This window comes from Cavia porcellus, unplaced genomic scaffold (assembly GCF_034190915.1).
Source record: "Cavia porcellus strain 051 isolate PalLab524CR breed Dunkin Hartley unplaced genomic scaffold, mCavPor4.1 scaffold_2, whole genome shotgun sequence".
Lineage (NCBI taxonomy): Eukaryota > Metazoa > Chordata > Mammalia > Rodentia > Caviidae > Cavia > Cavia porcellus.
Window position 1 is genome coordinate 7,960,930 of NW_026947485.1, and position 26,803 is coordinate 7,987,732.

Sequence of the window (26,803 nt, forward strand, 5' to 3'; positions counted from 1 at the left end):
GTGTAACAAAATGCATGCTATCATTCTGTGCAATTAAGTGTGAAATTCTAACAGATTAGCTGGACATAATGCTACATGAAAACTGTTCTTACCCCAGCTTTTAGCAAATTCCAGGTATAATCGATCGCACAGATGGCACCTGTCCTTCCACAGCCTGCGCTAAGGGTATAAAGTTTGAAAGAACAATTTTATTTTTGTGACAAAAAAATAAACATGAACAAATATTTTAACATTCATAATGAAAATTAACCAATTAGTTTGTTTATTCAGGAAATAAGGTCTGGCTATGGAGTTGTGGCCAGCCTTGAACTCACTATATAGCCCACACTGGCCTTTAACTCAGAGTAATCCTCCTGTCTCAGAGTAATCCTTCTGAGTGCTGGTACTACAGATGTGCGCCACCACGCTTGGCTTGAAACATTACTTAAGAAACAAAAAATTCTACTCACTTAGCGAACAAATTATAACACAGAATGGATGCATGACACCATCGTGAACATTAGTGTCTACATCTTTTTAACATTTAATTCAAGAAATGCCTATGAGGAACTCACAGTGCCACCGAGGCCTTACTTTCCAAGTCTCACCCTACCTCAGGGGACTGTGGCACTAAGGCGACCCCCAGAGACAAAGCCGTGCTGGGGAGGGAGGCTAGACAGAGCCGCAGCCCCAGGCACTGTGCTAAGCCCAGAGGACAGAGGCAGGGCGTGGCTGGACCCTTAGAGACTGCTCCAGCCAGAGCTCCTCAGCACACGGAGTAGGCAGGGTGTCACCGGGGTTATTTTTAGGCAGAAGTTGTATTTTAGGGGCTCTTTTGAAACTAGTTTGCTAACCATGTAACCTAGTAATTCTGACAAGCAGTATTTATAAGCAACCTAGAATTACTAGGATTTTTAAAAGCTCTTCATAGTAAATATAGTCATATAAAATGTAAGCTGTTGAACATATCAACTGCTGTTTAAAACAGCCAAAATCAGAAGCAAACACAGGTTAAGTATAAAGTAGTACAGTCACACTACAGGAAGTGCAGACATGTAAGTGGCCATCACTGGTGGAAAAACAATTTCATTTTTCTTTTCTGGGAATGTGCTAACTGATTGCAGTAGCAGACTATTTTGGTTGTTTAAAAATTTTAAATGATCCATTTTAAGAAGCAGAAAATGTTCCTACTGACACGGACTTACGAACTCCACTCGGAGTATCCACGACCGAAAGCAGCAGCAGGAAACAATGCTGACTGCCTTGTAAAGACGTCAAGACAAGGCGGCCTACTTCTGCAATACACACTTTTCCTTTCTAACAAGTCAGCTATTCATTAATTGGTCAACCAATCACTGGTTGGTTGGAAAAATTTATTTTAATTGACCAGGTTGCCAGCTGATTTCCAGGTCAGTTTCCAAGGCCACAGATACACAGCAGCCCCGGAGCGCATGCCTGCTGTCTGAGTGCTCAAGGGGCTGATGCAGGGGGACAGCGAGTTACAGCTGCTCTCTGGGTAAAGAAAACCACCGCCACTTAAATAAGCAGTGCACTTCTCAGTCTGAACAGTGTCATTTAGTTTTCGTGACAAATGCGACAGGTACAAATAACTTGAGAGACAAAGTCATAAAAGTTTTATGGTCTTTAGAAGAAACTTATATTGCCTCAGGATTCAGGTAACTTTTCCTGTTTAGCAAACCATACATTGAAACATAAAATTTCTAAAATTAGATTTTTAAATATTCTACATTATCTGTATTATAATGATACATGTTCCAAAGCTACTACAAACATTTAGTACTTTCACAATCAATTTAACTTTGTACATTTCATTTTTTAAAGAGCATTCTCCACAACATTCCTAAAGCCACAATAAATTTAGCTTTTAAAAAAGTGATATCAAATCGGCTTCTGTATTTTGGTTTAGCACAGTTTGTGTCTCATTCCTTACTGAGTTCCCTGAGGAAACGCAGCCATCCAAATGAGACCATGTTAACATTCTCTAAAGCTGGCTAGAAAGATAGCAACAGTGAGTTCTACCCTGGATTAGTGTAGGCCCTAATTTGGAAGGCCACTGCAGTAGACGGGTGTCAGGAAATAAAGGACTGGCAATATGTAAAGACTTGAAATCATGCAAGTATTATGACCTATCAGCCAGAATATTCATTATAAATTTCCCTGATCGAGATGCTTGCTTGCTTTCATTGTAAGCAGGATCAAATAGCTTATGTGTCAGAAAAATAACCAGAGAGCAGAAATAACCTAAAATATTCAATTAAGAGCAGTTGGCTATGTTAGGACAGTTTTATTTTAGGTAAAACATGTAACAGAAATAACCTCTGCTCCAGGAATATAAAATTAGCTATACCACTCCCCCCTCAAATGAACAGGCTCAGCTTGACATTTCTAAAAGCCAAAGGCAGGGATTTACATAGTTGCTTATATGCAATTAAACTGTAAAGAATAACTGAACTACAAACATTAAGTGAATCAACAGTGATTTCTACAGAGCAGTATATATATTGTATACATATATATTAATATATATTGTACACATGTTATATGTTGCTCTATAGAAATCATTTCATTCATTCATACACACACACAAAAGCTTTACCAAGGAAGCCAGTCATCATTCAGCTTTGGGTAGTCTTATAATAAAGTAATCTTTCTATAAAGCATAATTTAATAATGAATCTGGTAAATGTGCATCCATCGTTTATATCACCTTGCTGTAGGAAAGATTTCCTGCTCTATCTAGGTTTCAGTATCCATAAAATACAATTTCAGGGTACGACAGGCATTGTGCAAATGTGGAACCTGATGTTTCCAGGAACGGAAACACCACTGTGTTCTTCGTCAGCTCTAAAATACACTTTCAGTCTATGCTGCGATGGCTCTGAAATTAGTGTATTCTCACATCAAAGACTTGCCAGGGGATCTCTTTCCTTTGAAAATGGCATCATTTCTCATTTTAATGTATATAAGATAACAGCATGTCTTAAAGCCAGGGTGTCTCACATCAATGCATCCACACATACCTACATATTTAGACATACATACATATCTAAATACGTCAAAAAATCTGATATCCATGATATAATGTCAGTGTCATAAAAAGGGGCTTCACCATTCTATCCGGGAAACAGAGTTGACAATTTAATAATTTCATTTTAGTGTCTAATACAAGCTTTAATCTCCTTAGAAAAAATGTAATTTTGTTCATAAAGTAATGTTGATTCTTAAGGTAACATCTGACACAGAAATTTTTACATGTTTGTTTCTGTTTGTAATTAACACAGAGAATATGATTACGCTGCCTGTAGAAGGCGGAGTGAAGACCGAGCCTGTGGTATGTGCTCTACCTCGTATGGTAAAAGGCGTTCAGCTCCTGCTGTGTGGCGAGCATTCTGACATAAACAATGCTGTAACGTAACATTTACACAGTCTGCCAACCAGATTGATGACATCAGTTTAGGGCCTGGGCTTTAACCACACTGTAGTAAGGTAGGAGAAGTTCAGCATTACTCTCATCCTATTGATGCGGAAATAAATACCAAATGAATTAGCATCATACTGCATACACTCAGAACTTGCTTTTGTACCTGCAGTGGATACAAATCGGCACGTCCTCGTGCTCCTGGTACTTCCTCATTAAGCTGATCATATCCAGGATGGAGTCGAATGAGGACGGCACATCGTGGTCTGGCCAGTTGACATAATGAAACTGATACAGCCTACGAGATTCCTTCATGAAGAGCAGAAGTTCGGTAACCATGAAAATAGCATTTATAAATTTATTTATTTTTTTGCAGGCAAGATCTCAATGTGTAGTTCAGGCTGGCCTGGAACTTGCAGTGATCCTACTGCCTCAGCCTCCTCAGTGGGGGATTACAGGCACACGCCACCACTCCTGGCTCCTTTGTAACTTTAAAAACTACAGTTCATTCAATTGTCATTTGTGAGATATTTATGAAGTATTCAGCATTATCTTAAAAAAGAAAATGCAAATAAATGACAGCATGTTATGCTAAGTATTGATGCTGGTGGCTCCAAATGTAACAGTTTATTTAATCTCCCCGAGGAAGCTACTGTTGATAAGGAAATTGAGACAGAAGATTAAATAACCTGCACAAAGTTCCATAGGAGATGACACATGTGGATTAACTTAGGTGACCTTATCTCGTGAATGTTCCTGTTAACCGTTACCTTACATACACTAATTAATCTACACTATTTGCACAGACAGAATGTGAAACTAAAAAAGAACTCAGAAACGAATGTGTCCAACCCCAATGCACTTGTCTTATTACTTAGTACAAATGAGCTCTCAAAACCACAGTCTGGGCATCTCTCCCCGGCTTCCCAAGCCTTTCGGGTGAGAGCTGGCGAGCGTGAGGCTGCTTTCGGAGTAACACCAAGGTGTTACCTGCCTTTCCTTCAACAGGCTAGTAGAAGATATGCTGGTAAACTCCTGTCTTTAAAGGTGTCCTCAATACTCTAACCCACGACCTCGCACTTGCCAGGCAGGTGCTTACACTGCTGAGCTGAATTCCCAGCCCATTTTCTCAATTTTAATTTCAATCATAGTGGATCTTGTATCTTTTTTTTTTTTTTTTTTTTTTGTCTTTTTCCTTTTTATCGGTACCGGGTATTGAACTCACGACTGCCTGCTTGCAAGGCAGGCGCTTATGCTGCTGAGCTAAATCCCCAGCCCCAATCATAGTGGATCTTAAAAGACATAACCCACATAAACAGAAGCTCTCTGTGAGTCTCAGTGATTGTTCAGAGTGTAAAGGGGTATGGATGTCAAGGCACGCTTTGAAAACTGTTACTGTAGAAGTCAACAGAATCAGCCGGGTTAGAATCTGGGCAGAACTATGCAGATTCCCTGGGAGCCAGCTGCTGAGTGACTCAGGTGAGCTGTGACTGTGGCAACGCCTCTGCCGAAGGACGGGGAGGGGACAGACTACGGCAGCAAGGGGAGGCCGGCTGGCAGACGCGGTGCGCCTCCGAGGCTCGGCCAGGTCCTCAGAGAGGACACCCAAGCCCGCCCATGAGCAGGAAGGCGGCAGCTCTGTTGGGCAGAAGGTGGGGAGAGCGCGTCTCTCAGGTGCTACTCCGTACGGTCCAGGAGTTAACATGATAAAAACAGATGAGGAGGCTGGCAGACATTTTCTCACCGTCCGACAGATTGTTCCTTGATTCTATCCTAGAGATTAGTTTAGTAACTCTGGACACTGAAGGCAACAGCCTCAAGTAAAAATAATACATATTGGAATGACGATTTGGCTCTGAAGATCATTCCAAGATATTATAAACTAGTAAATGTGGGTAATATGTAAATAATACTAACGTCTGCTTGTTGCAATAGAGGAAAAGGGTTTGGAGCAAGAAAGGATAATTATGCCAAATATAGCCAATTTAACTCAGGGAAAGTTTCTCTAAACAAGTTATAATTTATTACTGTGTCCTTTGATAAGCATAACGCTCTTATACTAAAAGAAATTATTCTCTGATTTTCTTCATTATTTTATCTAACCAAAATCATTCACAAACTCCCTTAACTATAGAAGACAGAATACTGTTTGTGTTATCTTCTCTTTGAAAACTTCTCCTAGAGTGTTTAATAGAAAGTACTTACATTTTGAAATTCAAGTAACAGTGTCCTAATGAAGTAGTCTGTTCTTGCTTGTTCATCTTCCTAAGGAAGCATTGAAAGTGAAAAGATTAAAACAAAATCATACACATATTGGAACAAAATACTTGAGGTCCATAATATAAAATTAAAATTTCTGATTTATAAGTGGGTACAAAGTTTAGGGGTTGAGTGTTTGCCCAGTACGTATGAGGTCCTGGGCACAGGCCCCAGGACCACCAAAAGCAAAAACAAAAACTATCAAGATATTCCTGGTAGTCATAAGAAGAGTCATCCTAGGGCTGGGGATCTAGTTCAGTGGCGTAAGCACCTGCCTGACAAGCACAAAGTTGTAAGTTTGATTTCCAATAGCAAACAAGAAAGAAAGAAAAAAAGAATAGCCATTCTACAAGTTGTCAGCTTATCTAAGTTTTACTTATAGTTTTTAAACACGAGTCTGGTAACCAATCACTTAGGACTCTATGAGGTAACAAAGCATCTGTCAAGCAGCAGCGACCATTCCCGTCACCGAATGTCGTTCCCAAACCTGCCACTGTACCCAGCGACAGCTGCTTCATCTTTCCAGAATGCCTGCTTTCCCTGTCCCTGCCTAATGCAGTTAAATGGATGGCAACTGGGGAAGGAGGGAAGAAAACCACAGAAGTTAACACTGTGGTCGATAACATCAGCCGTCAGAAGTCTCTTACGGTCACTCAGCCTAAGTACAAGTAGAATGAAGCCTGCAACGCTTTGCCAGTAAGACATTCTTCTTTTTGCCTATTAGTTATAACCATCAATTGTCAAAACAGTGCATTATTAATAAAATGGATTTTAAGAAAATTGTAGTTACTTAGTTGTACTTTTCAAATACCCACTAAGGGGAAGGTGTTTTTACTTTTATCAAAAAGGAGTGTGGGGGCTGGAGATTTAGCTCAGCGGCATAAGCACCTGCTTTGCAAATGCACAGACATGAGTTCGATCCCTGGCACCAAAAAAAAAGAAAAAGTATGGGAAGAACACTAGACTAAGGCAACTTTTTATGCAAAGGGTGAGAGAGTACATAGCTTTAGGTTTTGGAACCATAAAGCTTCTGTCTGCAGATCTTTGCTGCTGTGAGAGGCTGGCAAATGAGTCAACCAGCACAGTCGCTTCCCAGTAAACCCGTGCAGAAGACAGGCCATGGGCGCTGACCCAGGGGTGGCGCCTGGGACTGAGCTCAGCAGCCCCGCCCCGAGTTCGCACCTCCCTGACTGCCATCTCCCACACCCACGCCAGAGCAAGCCACTCCCTGAGTATCCTTGCAAATGTGCTCTGTTTGCTGCAAAGTCTGCAGAAACGAATCCTAAGTTGTTTGAAACAAGAACACAAGCTATGGTCTGCTCTGAAATTGGCTAAGAAAATTGTTTTCTTCAGCATGAGATCCATCCTGACGTGAACACAAGCTTCTGCTAATCCAATCAAACCTCTTCTCAGGAAGACTTCCAAAATTAGCTTTTAGTTAAGCTGGAAAACACTTGAAAAGTCAATTCATCTTTTTCCAGATTATAAGTCACTTCCTTTTCTCTATTTATTATTGCAGATTGTGTATTATTTCTGATTTCCGAATGTGCAAAACTTTCAAGCTGTTTTGCTGTTGAGTACTGTGTCTTCCCTTAACTGTGACCTCTGCAACACTGTTCTTACTGCATTTAAAGTTACAAATGTTCAGCAGAACTAGGCTGCTTCCTCGGGCTGTCCAGGAATCTAATATGTACTGGGTAATAATTTCCCAGCTAGTGAGAGGGCAGGTTTTCCTCTCTTGAAGCAGACAATGTAGTGCGTATTGGTTATTGTTTTTCCCAAGTTAAGAAAGGCAGTGGCAATCAACAAACTTTAAGCCAATCTAGTACCTAACACCTAACCCTCACACGGGGAGGTCAAGGCAGGAGGAACACACATTTTAGCACAGCCCGGGAAACACAGCCAGAGAGCCTGTCTCAAACCTGAACCGAAGTGAATGAAACTGGGCTGGAGGCGTTTCTGTTTAACTACAGAAGACTGAGGAAAAGCAACTCTGGGGTGAGAATGCAGCAGCTAACTCTGCATCAGGTTGGCCAAGCTGCAGAGCGCTGGGGAGCACAGGGCTCTGGGTGCTTCCACAGAGGACCTCTCTGATCAGGGGCTTTGAGCAGAGCATCCTTTACACTGAGGATAGGCCGCGTCCAATCACCTGCTGGTCTGAGTCAACCCAGGGCCCAGCCTCTCAAAGCAGGACAGAACCCAGCTCACCGTGCCCAGCCGCAGCACTGGCCCTTCCCAGTTCTGCACCTGCTGCCACGGAGCTCGCTGGGCCTGCCGGCTCCTGGCCTTCCTGCCACCGCAGCATGGCCGGGTCCCACCGCTGGTGGGGTGTGGACCTGCCTGCCTCCATAGCTCCAGGGAGCCAATTCCTCACTCCCACACGGGCCCCGACACACGCCTCTCACTAGTTCTACTTCTTTGGAGAGTCTTCACTTATGCAGGGGAATTATTTCATTTTCATGGATGCTCAATCATGGTCTTTTATGTGAAAAAATAAAATATGTCATCCAAGGGACCAAGAAAGATGGCATCATCTGGCAGTAAAGAAATTATTCCTTTCTTCAGCTCATCAGCATATTACTTTTGTCTGTCCCCTGGCCCCTCTTCTTTTTCTTGTTTTTAAATTCATTTTCTCTGGTCTCTAACGCGTAAGTTTTTGTGCTTGAATTTAACTCACTTCCAGAGATCATTGAAAGTGTATGTTGAGCCAGGTGTGGTGGCTCACGCCTGTAATCCCAGCACTTGGGAGGCTGAGGCAGGAGGATTGTTGCAAGACCAGCCTGGACCACAAAGTGAGCTCAAGGTCAGCCTGAACAGCGTATAAAGACCATGGCTCAAAAAGACAAAACAAAACAAAACAAAACAAAACACCCAACAACAACAACAAAAAAACAGTATAAGACATACATTTTAAGTTTCATTACCAAATTATCTTCCATAAAAGATCAATATTTACAGCCAAGAAGTAAAACTTTCACAAAATTAGAACAATTTCAGGGAAGATAACAGGTATGATGGTTAACATAAATGCTATGTTTCAGCAAGAAAGTCTTTCCCATTTTTCAGATTTGAAATAAACATACCTATTTCCAAATAGATCACTCAAAGCACTGGCTACTCAGTTTACTCATGTATACATAATTACCATCAAAGGCCAAGGTAAAATTGAACAGAAATAGGGAAGTGATACATTTATTAAAAGTCCCAAAGCACCTAAATTTAAAAGCAGTATAAAATAAATATTACTACTATTTATTAATTAATGTAGGTTTACATAGAGTTATAAGCCACTTGGGTTTGTACCACATTACAATTTAGTTTTTAAACAACATAATAAAAAACAGGTACTTACACAAGAAATTTTAAACGGTGCAAACGTTATAGGGTCTTCCCCATATAAAGGCCAATAGCGCTCACATTTTTTCTGTTTTCAAAAAAAAAAAGTAATTAAGTAAAATTTTGTGTTTTACTGACATCAGCAGGCAAGGAGCCAGGAGGGAAGAGCCCACTCCAGTGTCACTGAAGCTGAACTCATGCCCAGTCCACGTGCATTATGCAAACTTTACTAATAGCAGCCTGGGAACTGTTTGCGCTACCTGGTTTGTCTACAGAGTAGAAGCAAGTTCTCCCTTGAGAAAAGAAAAAATGCTTAAACAAGCATCTAGCATATTTAGGCCCATTGAGGAGGCAGGGGTCCCAAATAATTCCAGGGCCCTGACTGAATCCCCGTGAAATGTAAATTCCAGACACAGCGGGTATTCTACCAGGTACCAGTTTTACTGTTTTATTGCCTGCTAACTTCTTTATCTGTAAAAATAGGAACAACAAAGCCAAGCATGGTGGCACAAGCCTATAATCCCAGCACGTGGGGAGGATAACGCAGGAGGATCTCGAGTTTGAGGCCAGCCTGGGCTACTCAGTGAGTTCAAGGTCTCCCTGAATTGCATAAAAAAAGCCTCCAAAATACTATTTAAAAAGGAACAATAACCCAAATGTACTAATTAACAATATATTTCAAATACTCTAGTGATGTAACAAATCCTATATAAGCACAATGTATTATTTTAACTGTCCAATTTTATTTGAGTTTACAAGTATAACTAGTTTGTTTCCCTCTGCCGTCTCTGTTTTAAATTGGTAGATAAAGAGCCCAACACTCACTGATTTCTAACACCAATCCCTCGACTTTGGAAAACTAGGCAAGTGAATGGAAAGCCTAACTTTATAGAAGATACAGCACATGGTGATTCCTGATTTCAGGAAATGATGTAATTTTTATGAAGATCTAACAAAATGGAAGTTTATAACTTACCATCTAGCTTAAAATACACATTCTAGTAGTAGACACTGCATGAGTTCATGAATTTTAAACTTTAATTGGTAAATAACGTAACTGTGCATGTTAATGTGATTCCTCAGTAAATGTGTACAATGTGCAGCGTTTAAATGAGTTAAACACTGACTCACTGACTCATTTACCAATTTATGATCAAAATTGTAAAATCTTTTCTTCTTGCTTTCTGAAATATATAGTACATTATTATCTAGTCACTACTGTACAACTGCACAGCAGAAATTCTTCCTCCTCCTAAGTGCAGCTAATCAATTTCTTCTCTTCGTTTTTTTTGAAGTGTCTTTTTGAGACAGGGTCTCACCATGCAGCTCTGGCTGGCCCTAACTCACTTTGTAGCCCAGGCTGGCCTCCCACTGGGTTATTTTCCTGCCTCGGCCTCCTGAGTGCTGGGTTTATAGGTATGTCACCATGCCCAGCATGAACTTCAAATTAAACTGTCATAGCTCCAAAAATAGCAAGTGAGTTATTACACTTTTAAACTGAATGAACTGTAAGTTGACCACACAAATACAGGGTAATAAACTAAACACTAATATTCCAGACTCCTAAAATCACAGCTTATCTCCCAAAACTCATTTCCCAATAGTTTAAAGAAAAACAATAAAATTAAATTATTTAGAGGATTTTTTTTTTTTTTTTGTCTTTTTCATTTTTATCAGTACCGGGGATCGAACTCACGACCGCCTGCTTGCAAGGCAGGTACTTATGCCGCTGAGCTAAATCCCCAGCCCCGATTGTTTTGTTTTTGATTTTTGTATTTTGGTCCTTTCTTTGGTAAAGTTTTAATACTCTGGAGCAAAAAGAACAAGTTGTGGAAGACTGATTTCGGGAAGCATGGAAAGCTGTGCGCTAACAGGCCACTCCCTCAGCGGAGCAGTAACTGAACTGCCCTGGTGGTGTGAAGCCCTAACACCACACCAGAAAGTGGGTGCCAACACCACTGATGCATAAGCTGGCACTCTGCAAGGTGCACGTTCGTGTAGAGACAGACAGCACCCTGGGGCTGCGACCGCGGACCGCAGATGGTCAAGGCGCGGAGGGAGAGGAGATTTCCCTGGGTCCTCGTCTCTGCTCTTTCCACAGGTCACATCCTAAGTTGAGATCATCTGATAAATTACAGCCCCTTACTCAAAATCGAGAAAGGTGAGAGCTGCTAATCAAAAGCCTGAAACCTGAAACGCCCTAAAGGCCGCTTTTTGAGCATCACACTGTCAAGAGTTTCAGATTTTATAGGTTGCTCAACCAGTAAAGTTTAGGCAATTATTAGCCCACATCTGAAAAACTCAAATTCTAACACTTCTGGTCCCACAAAGTTTTGGACAAGAAGGAGATGTTCTCATTGTCTGTCCCTCCTTCCCTCCCTATTTCGTGATGGTAGCAGTAACTGAACCCACGGCCTTTGTCCTGGGCCACAACCCAGCCCTTTGTAAACTCTCAGACAGCGTCTTGCTAAATCATTAAATTGCTCAAGCTGAGCTCAAACGTTCACTCTTCCTGCCTCGGATGCCCAAGTACATGTGCCACCACACCTCACTTCACACAGGAGATTCTCAACTGGTACTAAAAAAACACCAAAAATCATGAACCCTTCAGCTTCAAGAAACTTTATACTCAGTATAACTTAAGTTTTCATCAGGTGTTATTACCATTGAAAAATAATATGAGCTTTTATTATGGAAGAAAAAGTCCTAAACCTTAACAGTAACTTAAGAAAATAGAAGTTGAATGAAGTTATATCTGAATGTTTTTATTGTTCAATTAATTGTTAAAGTATATTTTCTAATTTCAGACTGTTCATTTTCTGTCCAATGTTAACTGACAGTACAGTGCAGTTTAGGAGGAATAACAGAAACCATGTTAAAATGTTTCCCAATTATTTACCTAACATTCCACACGAGTAAAACATGTGGCAACTTCCTTTTTCAGCATCTCCCTTACTGAAATACAGCTTTAAGAATTTTTACCTCTAAAAAATGATTTTTAGGTTACTAACAAATCACACATACAGGAAAGCCAAATAAAATCTCTTATGTAATCTGTATTTTACATTTGTGTACTGCATGTATAGAAGACCACATTTGAAGTTTTAAATATCTATGTTTTAAATAAATATGTCATTTCCTAAAAGGACTTCAGAAATGACACCATGCTTTTGATAGTTTAAAATTAATTTATACAGAGTATTACATTAAAAAATCAAGGTGAGGAATTTCATATCTAAGCTTTGAAGACAGAAGAAACAAACAAGTTACTAGTATTTTCATAAGGGTATAATCAAATATTTGACCTATAAACTGATGATAAAGAGAATTAAGAGTATTTGAGACATTCTTACTTAAGTTTAACTTTATTCCTTTTTTAAAAAATAGTTCTCTACTTTAGGGCCAGGGGTTTAGCTCAGCAGCACAAGCATCTGCCTGGCAAGCACAAGGTCTTAAGTTTGATCCTCAGTATCCTTCCCAAAATAAATAAAAAATAAAAATAATTCTCTACTGTATTCTGTAATTGATGTTCTACTTATAACACTCTGAAATATTTTAAGACTACTAAGTAGTGATACCAAATTATTTTAACTGTATTATAAAATAGCTGGGAGTGGTGGCACATCTGTGTAATCCCAGCACTTGGGAGGCTGAGGTAGGTGGATTGTTGCAAGTTCGAGACCAGCCTGGGCTACAAAGTGAGCCCCAGGCCAGCCTAAACCCTGTCTCAAAAAGCCCAAATAAATAAATAAAAATCATAAAATATACTTAGAAAATGTTTAAAAATTACTTGCTTTAGCGATTATTTTGTTCTTTGTATCATATAAAAGCAACAGCAGAACACAAAAAAGTAACTACTTTAACTAGGTGGGCTTAGGCTATCTATAAAAGAGATTAATCTAACTCTAAAGATGAAAAAATATAAATAGATATACATACCCTGCCCATTTCAAATTCTCGGCAAGCCATTACAATAATCTGGAAAGGAAGGGGAGGGGCAGAATAGAGACTGTATCATTCAAACACAAGACAATCTTTTTTTTGGTACCAGGGATCGAACTCATGACTATATGCTTGCAAGGCAGGCGCTTATGCCGCTGAGCTAAATCCCCAGTCCACACAAGACAATCTTAAAATATGAAGTCTCAGAAATTACTTTTATCCTGTAGAAAAGTACACTTAGCCTGTCTGAAAAAGTAGTTTTAATAACAAAATCATAACTTTTAAACAAGGACTAAACTATACAGCAATAAAGTAACTGACTCCAATTAATGTGGCTTAGTTTGACTTTTGACTTATACTAAAATTCCATTTTAGGATATTTACACCTAATGAAATAGTACTTTTTAGTCAATATTTAATTATGAGAAAATACATTTAATAACGTTGTCTAAAGTTTAAATACGTTAAATTTAACACTGTTTTTAAACATAGAATTACCATACTTTTAGACTCACTAGATTTCCACAGAAAAACCTACTGCAGTATTTCCAAAAGAGGAATGAGGGCTCCTCACTTCTGATTTTCTGTATCAACACAGCCAACATTGTCAGCAAGCAAGTGCTTTGTTCCAAGAGCACAAAGTGGACCAGGCGGCTCTTTGCAGTACCCCACTTCCTTGCTTCCACACCTCAGAACACGACTTCCCTCTGTCTAGGAGGGCAGGGACCGCTAGGCCTGCTCCTCCATAAGCTCTAAACAAGCTCTGAACGGAGGTCTGGCGGGCGCACGTGTCGTGTGGTAGTTTATAGCTATGTACTCGCTCCCGCCGCAAGGGGCCGAGACCAGAAAATCATGAAGGATGCAACTGCACTGTCAAGCTTTTCAATGACCGGTGAAAACACTATTTCCTGCCTCTTCAAAGTTATCTGGTGGCTGTCTCATCAGTTAGCTACTTAGGGCAAGGTTTACATTCCTACCACACTCTCTTCTTCCAATAGTAGTTTGTCATCATTTAATGACACACCCAAAAAACCAGTTTTGCCAATTTTGTAAACGTCAGTGTCATGGTTTATGTCTGTGGCCCCCAGGCCTCATAAGTTTGCATTGTGCATTTGTGATGCTTCATTGTCTAAGCGCTTGGATTGATGGTGTCAGTGCCCCACCCACTTAGGGGTGGAACCAAGATGCGATGTAATGGCAGGAAGAAGGTGTGTCTTGCTCTTTGCTGGTTCCTGCTTGCTGTTTGCAGCTGCCATGAAGGGCGGCCCAGCCATGCCCGCTTGCCTTAGAGCCAACTGAGTGGGGACTGAAACCTCCAAAAACTGTAAGAAATAAACCTTTCCTTTCCCAACTTGGGCTTCAGGTATTCTGTCTCAGTGACGAGTAAAAAGCTAACTAAGACAGTCAGCAATAAGTAAACAGCGTCGGGGCTAAAATGTCCTCTCCTTTCTTATTCAGTAAAACACCCTACGTCATTACATAAAACTTCTCAAAATATATTATGAAAAGTGAAATACTTACTACAACGTTGTACTCCCATATCATCCTCCAAAAGTCTATTACCGTATTTGCTAACGGTCCTTGGGTTGCCACATACGCTTTTGGCCCATAGACACCCTAAAATGGTTAAAAGTCAATTTCACATTTGTAATGATTACCAAAATATCTGCCACCTAAATTTTAACATTTCAAATTTTATCAGTACTAGTGCTTTTACCTAAAGCATTCTGAAATAATTTTTCTTCATACTACATAAAACCATGACATAAATACATCAATTTACTGCAGCTTTTGGTAACTGCTACTATTCTTTTGTGAGTATTAGCTATGTTAACAAATTCATATTTAAGGGCATCTTTACACTATTGAGAAATCTTACTTAAGAGTTTAAAACAAGAACCCCAATCCCTAGTACCTAGTCAACAAGGTTAACCAGAGCAGAAATACAAAAGAAGCATGCTCTGATTCTAAAACGAGTATTACAACCAGTTAACAGCTTCTTCTTAGTGACTTTCCTCCAAGGCTCCCTTAATTATCTGTCTATTCAACTGTAAGAGCACTGAACTCCTACTATGAAGCTTTTAAATAACAAACCCAAGAATAGACTCAACAGGACCACTGACTAAAATAAACACTGCTGTAGAGGAGTCACGGAATGAGTCAGTGGCGTTAAGCACAATTAATAACTAGAACTTGTAACACATGTCCTTATGAAAGAATGTGAATGTTGACAACACCTAAAATAGTGAATTACTTACCTAGTAGTTTTGGTTTAATTTATTAATTTTGGCTTTTAGTGCAACTGTAATAAACTGTACTTAAAAAAAAACTTTGTAACCGTGACTGTTCAATATTGCTGAAGACAATACTTGCTTTATTTAAACATATAAACTATTATTACCCAACAATTTTTTCAACACTGCCAGAAACTTTGCAATGCTTAAATACCAAATATAACTTAAAATAATACTATTGTATAATTAGATTAAAAAAATCAAAGAACTTACAGAAGAAATTAGTGCCTTTTGTTTAGCTCAAACAAATGTACTTTTCAGTGTCATTTTCTATTGATAACTATATAAGAGCTTGCCTACTTTGGTTAAGGGTAACCAAAGTTATTTCCCAAAAACTGTATTTAAAGCCAAGTATGGTGGTGCATGCCTGCAATCCAAGTACTTGGGAAACTGAGGCAGGAGGACTGCTAGTGCAGGAATTTAAGGCCATCCTGGGCTACATAATGAGTTTAAGGCCTGTCTGGACTACATAGTGAGACCTTATTTCAAAAAAACAAAACCTGTATTTAAATTTCAGTGTTACTTGAAGTACAGTAGTAACAATTTTCAAGTCTGTTATGTCCTATCATTTTAAATCGGTATTTCCCAGTAAAGCCAGTCCTACTCATCAATCCTGTAAAATTACTCAAAAGAACAAATATTTTTCTGTGATAACTGTTTTCCTTAAAAATGAAAATAAGCTACATGGTTCAACAACAGGGTGTGACTATGTCTGTTCATGGTCCTAAATTTGAGGTCACCTAGAAGATGAGGTTGTAACAGCGAGTATCTACAGGCCTTCAATGAAAAGGAAGAGACAAACAGGAGAGCGTCTGTGCAATCGTAAGCTAAGCACAAGCCGTCCATCTGCAGGAGCACGGAGGCTGGGAGGAGGCACGCGAAACTGAGGGCAGCAGTCATCTGCTGTTCTTCTTGCTGTTGAGACCGTGTTTGGGCAATTTAAAAAGCTTTACTAAAACTGGTATATAAGAAGCTGCTAAGAGTACAAAAAAGTCCCTTAAAGGTAATACATACCTTAATAAAATTTGCATTGATATAGTCTGAATCTTGGGAAGGAGTCTTTAAAGTCAACTTAACTCTGCTGTGATCAACTACGAGACAAAGAAAAAACAACATTAATTATGTCAGGCTAGCACTCCAAGTAAGGTTACAAAGATAAGCAGAATATTTATTTTTTTCTTGTGGTACTAGGCCCTGAGTACCGGGCCTCGTGCATGCCAGGTATATGCTCTGCCATGGGCCACGTCCTCAGCCATTGCTGCTCTGTTTGACACAAGGTCCTGCTATGCTGCCAGGCTGACCTCAAACCTGCCATCCTCTTGCCTCAGTGCAAGGGGTCAAACTGAAGACCTCACACACCCAGGCAAATGCTCCACCACAGAGCTACACCCCAGCTTTAGACAACTCTCAAAAGGACAATACATCCTATAAATTACTTTCCCTTGGTCCAAATTGCACACAGAGCAGCACTAAGGTCCAGCCTTGCTGATTAACGTATTTACTTTTGATGAAATTTTAACTATTAAGTATAGGAAGAGACATACAAGACACACTAGGCCTGCGATAAAAATTATGCATCTCATGTTTCCAAGAAAGAAAATGTTTATCAATTCTTTGCCAACTTATTTCCTTCATTCTACATATCCTCCCCTCTTTCTATGGCATTTGGTTTAAGAAATGTACGGACCTTAAAAAAAAAAAAAAAAAAGCTGCTTCTGGTAAATGAGACTATTCAGCTGTTAAGACTGATGCTAACAGACTTCGGGGAGAACACGGCGGATAGACAGCAGCAGCTTCGGAGGCTCTCTGAGAAACCACACTTAAAATCCAGGAATGGTGCCGGGCAAGAAATCCTAAGCAAGGGGAGATATACTTTGCTGACCCAGGAACAAACTAAACTAAGAGAAACCAATTGGAAACACAATCCCAGTGATATAACAGGAACAGATAAGATCTCAGCGCGGAAGCTGGACCCCGTGCCACTGGAAGCTGCGATTTGAATTTCCTGTGCCGCTGCTGCGTCCCAATCAGCGCAGCAAGGCGAGAGGCGCAAAAGCTCTGAGAGTGGGAAGTGGTGAATGGAGTTGAGAGCAGGACTGCCCAGGAACCCTGCATCGACCTGCGGTGAGTGAGCGGATTGGGGACCCTTCCATTAGAGTAGGAGGCTTCAGCAAAGGACCTACTGGGACCAGGCAGACTAGCCGGAACAGGTTGTTGCAGTGACTTCAGTCACATATTCCCCTCTCAAGTGGGATTGGGAGGCAGTGCCTGGCCTGTGTGATGCCACTAAGACCCAGTAGGCTAGCCCAAACCAGATCCCAGCGCCTGGAGGTGCACCCTAGCAGTGAAGCCTTCAGTAGGTTGACCTGGAAGGGTGGGCCCAGCAGAGGCTGCCCAGGTCTCTGTCTACCTAGTACACTGCAGTGGGCGGGAACACCTAGTCAGCGCAATTCAAACAAACTGTAACCGACAAAGAAAGAAACTGGACCTCCTATATTCACTTGTATAAAAGGAACAAAAAATATGGGAAGAGGGAGCAAGAAGAATGGATCCTCGGCCCTCAATCCTGAGAAACCTGCAATATCAGATATGGCACCAACAGACATAAAGCGCTATCTCTAGAGCCTCATAGACGAGTTCAGGAATGAAGTTATTAACAACCTGAAGCAAGATATAAGTAAAATAGTTAGAGAAATGCTAAACACCGTCCAGGAAAAAACAGATGGTGGAATGGAGGAACAGAATAAAAGGGGAGAATTGATTGATGGAAAAAATAGAGAAAACATAGAATACGTAAAGCAGGTTCAAAGAGATTACCAGGAAACTAAAAACTCTATTGAAAGCTGGCATAACAGCTTGAAAGAAACTAAGGAAGGATTATCAGAACTGGAGGGCAGATTTATAATGTGGGAGCATGAAATGAAAAACTTCTTAAAAATAACCAAAAACAAACAGCAACAATACAAAGGCTAGAAGATGATAAGAGGATCTACAACTTAAGAATTAAGAACAGGGGGCTGGGAGTTTAGCTCAGCGGCGTAAGCGCCTGCCTTGCAAGCAGGCAGTCGTGAGTTCGATCCCCGGTACCGATAAAAAGGAAAAAAGACCAAAAAAAAAAAAAGAATTAAGAACATAAAAGAAGTAGGGACACAAACAAATGGACTACAAAAGCTATTCACAGAAATAATCTAAGAGAATTTCCCTAATTTAGCAAATGGTAAAGATACTCAGATGTACCTAGGGGCATACAGGACCCCAGCCACCAACAACCCAAACAGAGCTACACCCAGGCATATAATAATCAAAATTCCAGAAATACAATATAAGAAAAGAATATTAAAAGCCGTCAGAGACAAGAAACAGATAACCATAGAGGAAGGCCCATCAGAATAACAGCAGACTTCTCGACACAAACCATCAAATCATGAAGAACATGGGGGGAAATAATTCAAGCTTTGAAAGACAATAACCTCCAGCCAAGATTGATATATCCTGCACAACTGTCCCTAGAAATTGATGGAAAAACAAAGTGCTTCCAGGATAAAGAGGAACTAGGGGAATTTGCAACCACTAATTCAACTCTACAGAGAATACTGCAGGATAGTCTAAAAAAAGGAAAATACCAAGATTCCAGAAATAGTGGCAGAGGCCACAATGAATGGAGCAGAAAGCAAAATGAAGAAGACAAACTGACAACAAATGACAGAAAAAGAGCTCAACAGAAGTGAGGCAGAGAAGATCAGACGGTAGGAACAGCTATTTTGGAGAAAACAAGACATCATAATAGCTAGTGCTGACTTAGTATCATTTTGTTTTGAAGTCCCATCAAACTTGTATTCTTCTGTCTCCATCAGTCTTAAAAGGTTGTATCTTGTTGGATTTTATTATATATGATAAGTAAAAACTTTTATAGACAAGTTCATTTTCTGTTAATTGGTTCTAAATACCCTGTAATAATGTCATTCTTTTGAATGGTTTTATAGTGTCTTGATATGTTTAGTGCTACAGTATACGAAGTTATACTCAAAGATTTCAAGGAAAGAGACACTATGGTAACTATTTTATGTCAGGATATCTTGTGGTGAAACACTATTTTGCTTAAATGGTTATGTTTTGACCTACGCTGTTCTGTTGTTATGCCCTCTTTTATCTCAATCCCCCCCCCCTTTTTAAAAAATTATTTACTTTTTTCTTATCTTTTTAATTAAGGAAAAAATAAATTAAAAAAATAGCAGGATACATTATAGTAACCTTTCATTTCCTATTAACTTGATTTGAAATCCTGCATTGCCCTCACCATCTTGTTTTGACTGATTTTCCCCTATTCTGCTTTGCTTGATCGTACCAAGTTCCAAAGTATAGGCAAAACTGTGAAGACAGTAAGATTCATTATGACGCCCATTCAGGTTGACTATTATCTTCTTTTAAAGTCCTGTAATGTCTCCAATGCTTTGGTTTTATTCTTTACTGTTTTGTTCAATTTTATTATAACTGGAAGTTCTTAAAATAGCAAGAGGCAGTATGGTAACCATTGTTGATCACCTTGTATTTTGTTTTTACATTATCTATTATGTCCATCCCTTTGATTTGACTCTGTTCTGATATGTCGCATTTGGTTTTACTCTCTTCAAAAAAAGTAGTAAGAACTGTGGGAGTAATAAAACCCAAAATGTGTAATTGTCATTGTACAAAAGAAAAGAAAAGAAAGTACTCTAAAGGTTATAACTGCATATATGTTTAAGTGTATAAGATAGATAACCATATTACTGAGTTTTTTTTGGATCATTGATCAAAACTATTTGACTGTTTGAAAGTCCACTTTATATGCTTCAATTTTGTAACTTGAATAACTATTTCTAAGATGAGAATATGTAATCTATTAACTAGTGATTTCTTACTGTTTATCTTTTTAAATTTTGTATTACTTGTACCCTTTTTCTGTTTTTTTTTTCTCCTTAAATAAAAAAAAAAGACTGATGCTAACAATGGTTAAATAACCATACAAATCTTTTTCCTGCCATGTGTGCCAGTAAAAACCATCCCAATTACCTCCTCTATCAGGCTCTATTCAAAGTATTTCAAAGCAGAGTACAGTAGAAGCTTTACCAAAGGGTTCACTACAAATGTTTCTGGTGTCAGGAATCCCAATGAGAACTGTGATTCCCAAATGCCAGGCTGGCTGTAAGCAGGCGGGGAATTTCTTTCTTTCTTTTTTTTATTTTAAAGTTTGCTAAGATTAAAAATTTAAGCATACCCAAAATAGAACTTATAAGAACCCTCGTGTATCTATCGCTCAGCTTCAATAATTAATGTTTCTGGCCATTCTTCTTTTATCTACTGCCAACTCAACAGGTGACGAATAGGAAAGCAAATTAAAATAGCATTCTATATTGTATATTAAGTTTGATTCAGTAAGTTCTGATTTAAAACTTCCATTTATACTGTAAAGCATAAACAAATACAGTAGCCCTAAGAGTTTTTTCTCACAAGAGCACAATATTTTAACAAGAATCCCCAAATCAGGGGGCTGGGGATTTAGCTCAGCGGCATAAGCGCCTGCCTTGCAAGCAGGCAGTTGTGAGTTCAATCCCCGGTACCGATAAAAAGGAAAAAGACAAAAAAAAAAAAAAAAAAAGAATCCCCAAATTAGTACTACTTTGGTCATATAACAAAAATCCACACATCTACATTTTGCATGTTTGCACCGCTGTCCTTATTAAGCATAAAGAATCTATGTAAGTGTCATGGTTTATGTCTTGTCCCCCAGGCCTCATGAGTTTGCAATGTGCATTTGTGACTGGTTTATTGTGTAGTGCTTGGATTGATAGTGTCAGTGCTCCACCCACAAAGGGGTGGAGCCAGGATGTGATGTAAAGACAAGAAGAAGGCGTGTCTTGCTCTTTTGCCGGTTTTCTGCCTTGCTGTTTGCAACCACCATGAACTGCGGCCCTGCCATGCCAGCCTGCCTTGGAGCCAACTGAGTATGGACTGAAACCTCCAAAAACTGTAAGAAATAAACCTTTCCTTTCCCAACGTTGGGCATCAGCTATTTTGTCTCAGTGACGAGTAAAAAGTAACTAAGACAGTAAGAAATAAAAGTAATTTCCTTTCCATAATTTTGCTGACTGCCTCTATAATCTCTTGAGAGACCAAAACTAAAAAGATAAATCAATACTGGCCATACGAGAGTTTCGTAAAACAGCACCCCCCCGCCCACCCTAAACAAACATTAACAACAGGAGACAAGAAGAAAAGACACACACAACCACCTCTACAAAAACAGACCTATTAACTAAACCTTAGCTCTGAGAAATAAAGAATGTAATTAACACTGGAATAGGCACAGTATCCAGATTCATCATCTGAAAGGATAGCTTGGCTTTGGCAGGCTAAAGATAGAACTCCTACAACTCAGTAAAACTGTTTTCTCTTTGGTATGGTCCTGGGGACCCAGAAGTGCTTTACACAGAGCTGTGTTTCCCAGCCCTTTCCACTGAAAGACCGCATTTAATGGCATTGCCCAGGCTGGCCTCCAGCTCGCCAGGCTCCACGCCTCAGCCTTCTTTCCCAATAGCTGGGCTCACAGGTGCGCCATGATGTCCATTTGCTAGATTTGAAAACAATTTTTTAATGTACAAATGATTTGAAGACTTCACCAAAGAAATATGAACGGCTAATAGCACAAGAATAGGTGTGAGTAAGAACCATAAGGAGAACCTCTAAATAACAACAGCCAAAGCCTCCGAAGCCAGCACACTGGGCCCACAGTGGCCCAGCTGGTGTGCAGGAACACTTGAGGCAGGAGCTCCAGATCAGTCTGGACAAGAGTGAGCAGCAGCCTCAGACAAAGACACCGATGGAAACCCGACAGAGTACATTACGATGGGGACGTGACAGAACTGGGCCCCTGCCAGCACTGCTGAGACATAAAAATGGAGCAGCCGCTACGAAATACAATTCTACAACTTCTTACAAGGTGGACTGCAAGCTCCTAAAGCCCCAACAATTTTATTCCCAGTGCCTAAGATAAATAAAAACTCACACACGTGCATGTGGAAATGCGGCAGCACTGTTCAGAATGTTTATCACCTGGTGAATAGTTACATTCATACAATGAACTATTTCTCAACAGCAAAAAGGAACGAACCACTGATACACCCACCACAAATGGATCTCCAAAATGCGCTAAGTGAAAGAAGTCAGGCACTATGGTCCACATATTATATGATTATGTCTGTATTCCATTTCAGAAAACAAGAACCCATAGGAACAGCAGATTAGCAACTGCTGGTGTTGACCACAAATCTTCTGGGAGTTTTGGACTGTCCTGACAATGGATTATGCTAACTGCTTTACAACTCTACAAATTTACTTTAAAAAAAAAAAAAAGCTAAGGAATTGTATATACAAAATAAGTAAATCAGATCTCAAAGTATTAAAAGGTAATATTTAATTGGATATATTAAAACATTCAAATGAAACTGATAAATTATTTCTAACAGTAAGTAAATATGTATCTGGGCATATAATTTCTTTGAATGTGATTTTCCAAATCAAAATAAGAAGTTTACTGCAAATCAACATCTCAAATCTTAAATATTCTAAAGGAAAAAAGGCTGTCACTTTGACCCTAGGCCAACAGTGCAGAGCTCTGAGCAGCAGCTGGCTGCTGGTTACCACCGCAGCCCTGCAAGGTTCACCATCGCTGCTGCAGGGCAGGCCACGCAGCTCCTCAGCCTCGCTCACTCTAAGGTGGGTAGGCTGCATCTGGTACACTGCAGGATGAACAGCAGGATGCCTGACTCTGCCCACACCTCTAAACCCCAGAGAGACAATCAACCTGTCTGCAGACACTGCTGAACGTCCTCTCAGAGGAAAATCTCTCCGAGAATCCCTGTTTTGTGTGTCAATCGCCTTCACTTAAATTCTACCCCAAACTATTAACACCGTGATAAACCATTTAATCTTTGCATCTCGATTTCCCGCCTGTAAAATGGCATGTACCTATCTCACAATTCTGTTGTGATGATTACCACAAAAATCCATTTATCCAGAAATCAGTAAACACTGTAGATCAGCACTTTTACTTTTCAGGGGCCAATTTAACAGCCCATCACTAATCTTTCCCTTATTCAAAACTGTTCTTCCTCTATTCCCAACTTTCCCCAGGTCCCTGGCTCCTGCTCTATTATTCTCAATAGCACGAATCATCATCTAAATGGACTATGTATGTTAATTTGTGTTTGTTATATACTACCAAGACTAGAACACAAATTATGAGGGCAGGGATTTCTTGCCAGTTTTGTTTTCTGCACATAGTATATACTCAAAACATTTTTGTAAAAATTAATTAAAATGAATGAAGCAATACTATAAAACAGAAACCTGAAGCTACGTAAGAGTCCCCTAGATGACAGAAAAAGCAGCGGTCTCTCTGAGCATGCGCATCAATCGTAGAGAACACCACCACTAGATGACCTTGCTCCCTCAGTAAGTGACCAGAAACCACGGCAGCCCCTGTACCACAGTCCTAATGCCCACAATTCTCCCCAATTGCTGCCAGTGCCAAGCCTCTGCCACAGTACAAGAGTTAGGGCTTTAGGAGGCCCTCACAGAGGTGTCCTCACACAGGCCCAGGGAGCTCGCCTGCCCTGCCACTGGGAGCACCCAGGAGGGCCAGCCCTGACCAGGCACCAGGCTGCTTGTGCCACACCATGGCACCTGCCAGGCTCCAGCACTGTAAGAAACATTTTTTTTGTTCAAAAGCCATGCAGTTTATGGTACTGTTTTATCATAGCAGCCTGAATAGACTAAAACACAAAGCAACCAGTAAGGAAAATGGGACGTGTTTTGTTAAAGCTTAACGAGTGGGGTTAGTATTAGGTTAACCCTAAAAATTATCCTCAAACTATTATGACTGTCTTCAATGTACAGGTGAGGAGACGCAGACACGGAGGGGGTGAAACCAGTGTCTCACAGCTGGCGAGGACTGGCCCTTCCAGCCAGAGCTCTTCATGGGCACCCCACGCCGCTGCTAACACACTCCATACCGAGAGACAAAGGATCAGCCAGGCTCGCTGGTACCTACACACAATTCCAGCTCCTCGGGGAGCCGAAGCAGGAGGAACTCAACCTGAGACCAGCCTAGGCAATGGACCAAGACCCCGTTTCCAAGTTTCAAAGGGGGCAGGGACGCAGCTCAGTGGTAGTGCACTTGCTAGCGTGAGCCAGCACTGTGGTCAATCCTAGGTGCTGCAGAAAAAAGAGGGAAATGAAGGTAATGGAACCAGCGAGGACCAGAGGGAAGGAAAGAGAGGGAGGCGACGGTGAGAAGAGAGCGAGCGCGTGGGAGAGGAGAATTTCACAGACTGGCGAAGGGTGTCAAAATGCCTAAAGAAAGGCGTGAACGCTGGGAGACCACTGGATCTGGCAGTGGAAGAAGCCCCCGGAGTTCCTCTCAAGGCTTTGCTTCCCAAGCACATGTGCCGGAGGTGAGAGGTCATCTAAGGTGCTTACTGTGAACAGGTACCATAAATCGGTAATTTTAGCACTTTACAATTTTTTAATAAATTAGCTTTTCTGAACAGGATCTTTAAAAGACACTCTCATTTGGAATTTTGGTATTTAAAACAATTTATTATGAGAGCAACTCTGATATAGTTAAAACTACACACGAACCAAAATTACTATCAAAAGGAAAAGTGAGGAGCAAAATTACCAATTATTATGTTGCAGTGTACCTTGAAAAAGAGGTTAATTACCACCTCTGTAACAGTCAAACTCAGGAAGGTCAAAGGGAGTTAGGTGACAAAGGGCTAATTGCATTTCTAGTTGTTCCATGAAGGGCAATTCAAACTTACATGGCAGTATGTCCTTATATCTGTTCTTTTTAACATTTTCTTCTTTCTCTCCAGTGGCTGTGGGGTATATCTTTTCTGTCCTATATTTGGTAGACAATCTTCTTAATCGCTTAAAATACAAGAAAATAAAATTCACATTTAGAGAAACACGGTTAAAAGGTTAATGATTCTCAAACAGCTCATCACATCTGCTGACCCACTTCCTCGTAACTAATTTGCTTCTTGCTCTTACTTTTCCCACCTTACTAATTAACCAAAAAGATAATTTTCTTAGCATAAGTGCAAACATAAGATTAATATATATTGCGAATGAGCGGTAGTGAAGAGAACAACTAGAATAAAAGTAAGTACTTTTATTTAAAGATGCAATAAGCTGAATCGGGATATTTAAATCACTCTTTAATGTAGTCAGGTAACTTCTGTTTTAACTAAGAGTCTCAATAACCTAAGCAAGTTTTAAAGTTATACCCAAAAGAATTGTGCACAGGTTTCTTTATTCCTTCTCTCAATAAACCATGAGCACCCATGATGTGCCAGGCTCTCCCCAAGCCATAACCTATTAATTACTTGTAAGACACTGCAAAACAAGGTTCTTTCATATTAGATTGGAAATGTTCAACAAAGACCAATTCTGCTTATTCACTGCATTACAGAAGTGGTTTGTGGGTTACTGACAAATTCTTACCACATATGGCATTAGGGATGTTCTTTGGGCTGGAATATTTCTGTGTGTCAGTAATACACTTCCTGCTTTCAGAAGAACTGAAAGTCGGCATTGTGAATTGTTTAATTTCTACTCAACCACACTGCTAAAATTTAATTTCAAAGGAGGCAACTTTCTTTCAGACTTAGACATATGCAAAGCATTTTGTTTCTACTATTCAACAAATTATTAGATACAAATGGGATGAAATTTTTTATTTTATGTTGTGATGCATTAGCATCTAAGAACTAAGAATGTTAGGTCTGTATTTTTAAAGTCAGAATTTCAATACAAGAATCTTGCCTTAACTACTATTACGATATGTTTTAACACAAAGCACTTGAAATAGTTTTATAAAGACGCTTATAGAATGGTCAACTTTTTTAACTGCTAAATTTATTATAATTTTAGAGATCTAAAATAGGAATGCATTTTTTTAAGATGAAAAGACTTATTAGAATCTTGTTCTGCAAGGCACAATGACACAGTAAAATTTCTCACATGTAAGATGCTTTCTCCTGCAAAATACATACAGATGCTGGGGGTTGTATCCAAAAGTTAAACTTGCGGAGAAGGTATACTATACAACACTGCTGAGAAAGAACATCAGCATAACCCCTCAGGAAGGGAAATCTGGCCCACAACCTGTCAGCCCAGGCACTGTATTTCTACACATCTGTCCTGCAGATAGGTAGGCAGCACGTAAAATGATGTATGCACAAGGTTATTTGTTGCCTCAATGTGTGTAACAGCAATAGACTGCAAACAACTAAATAAAATATTATTAGAGGACTGGCTGTAAATAGATTTGTTTCATTCATAAGGTCAAATATAATACTGTGGGAAAGCAAAAGAGGAAGCTGTCTGTATACGGTAATGTAGAGACATCTCTAAGGCACACATTAAGTGCAAAAGACAGAGACATAGTAACAGTGGATGTAACATTCTACTACTGGCATTAAAAGGAACTTAAAATATTTTTGTGTTCACT

The 26,803-nt window shown here is 39.9% G+C and overlaps 1 protein-coding gene across 4 annotated transcripts in view; it reads right to left on the minus strand.

Moving 5' to 3' along the window:
- The window catches only part of Ptpn12 (protein tyrosine phosphatase non-receptor type 12), a 77,075-nt gene that overhangs the window by 23,718 nt on the left and 26,554 nt on the right, over positions 1-26,803 (minus strand). For 3 of the 4 annotated variants that reach the window (XM_063237593.1, XM_063237592.1, XM_063237585.1), the window contains exons 2-9: positions 25,110-25,218; positions 16,264-16,340; positions 14,477-14,572; positions 12,953-12,991; positions 9,030-9,101; positions 5,624-5,683; positions 3,585-3,727; positions 93-159 (exon numbers count right to left, since the gene is read on the minus strand). In XM_063237593.1, the coding sequence (XP_063093663.1) occupies positions 93-159; positions 3,585-3,727; positions 5,624-5,683; positions 9,030-9,101; positions 12,953-12,991; positions 14,477-14,572; positions 16,264-16,340; positions 25,110-25,218 (663 nt within the window). The remainder of the gene's footprint in view (positions 1-92; positions 160-3,584; positions 3,728-5,623; positions 5,684-9,029; positions 9,102-12,952; positions 12,992-14,476; positions 14,573-16,263; positions 16,341-25,109; positions 25,219-26,803) is intronic. The other variant, XM_063237596.1, reaches the window with a different exon arrangement.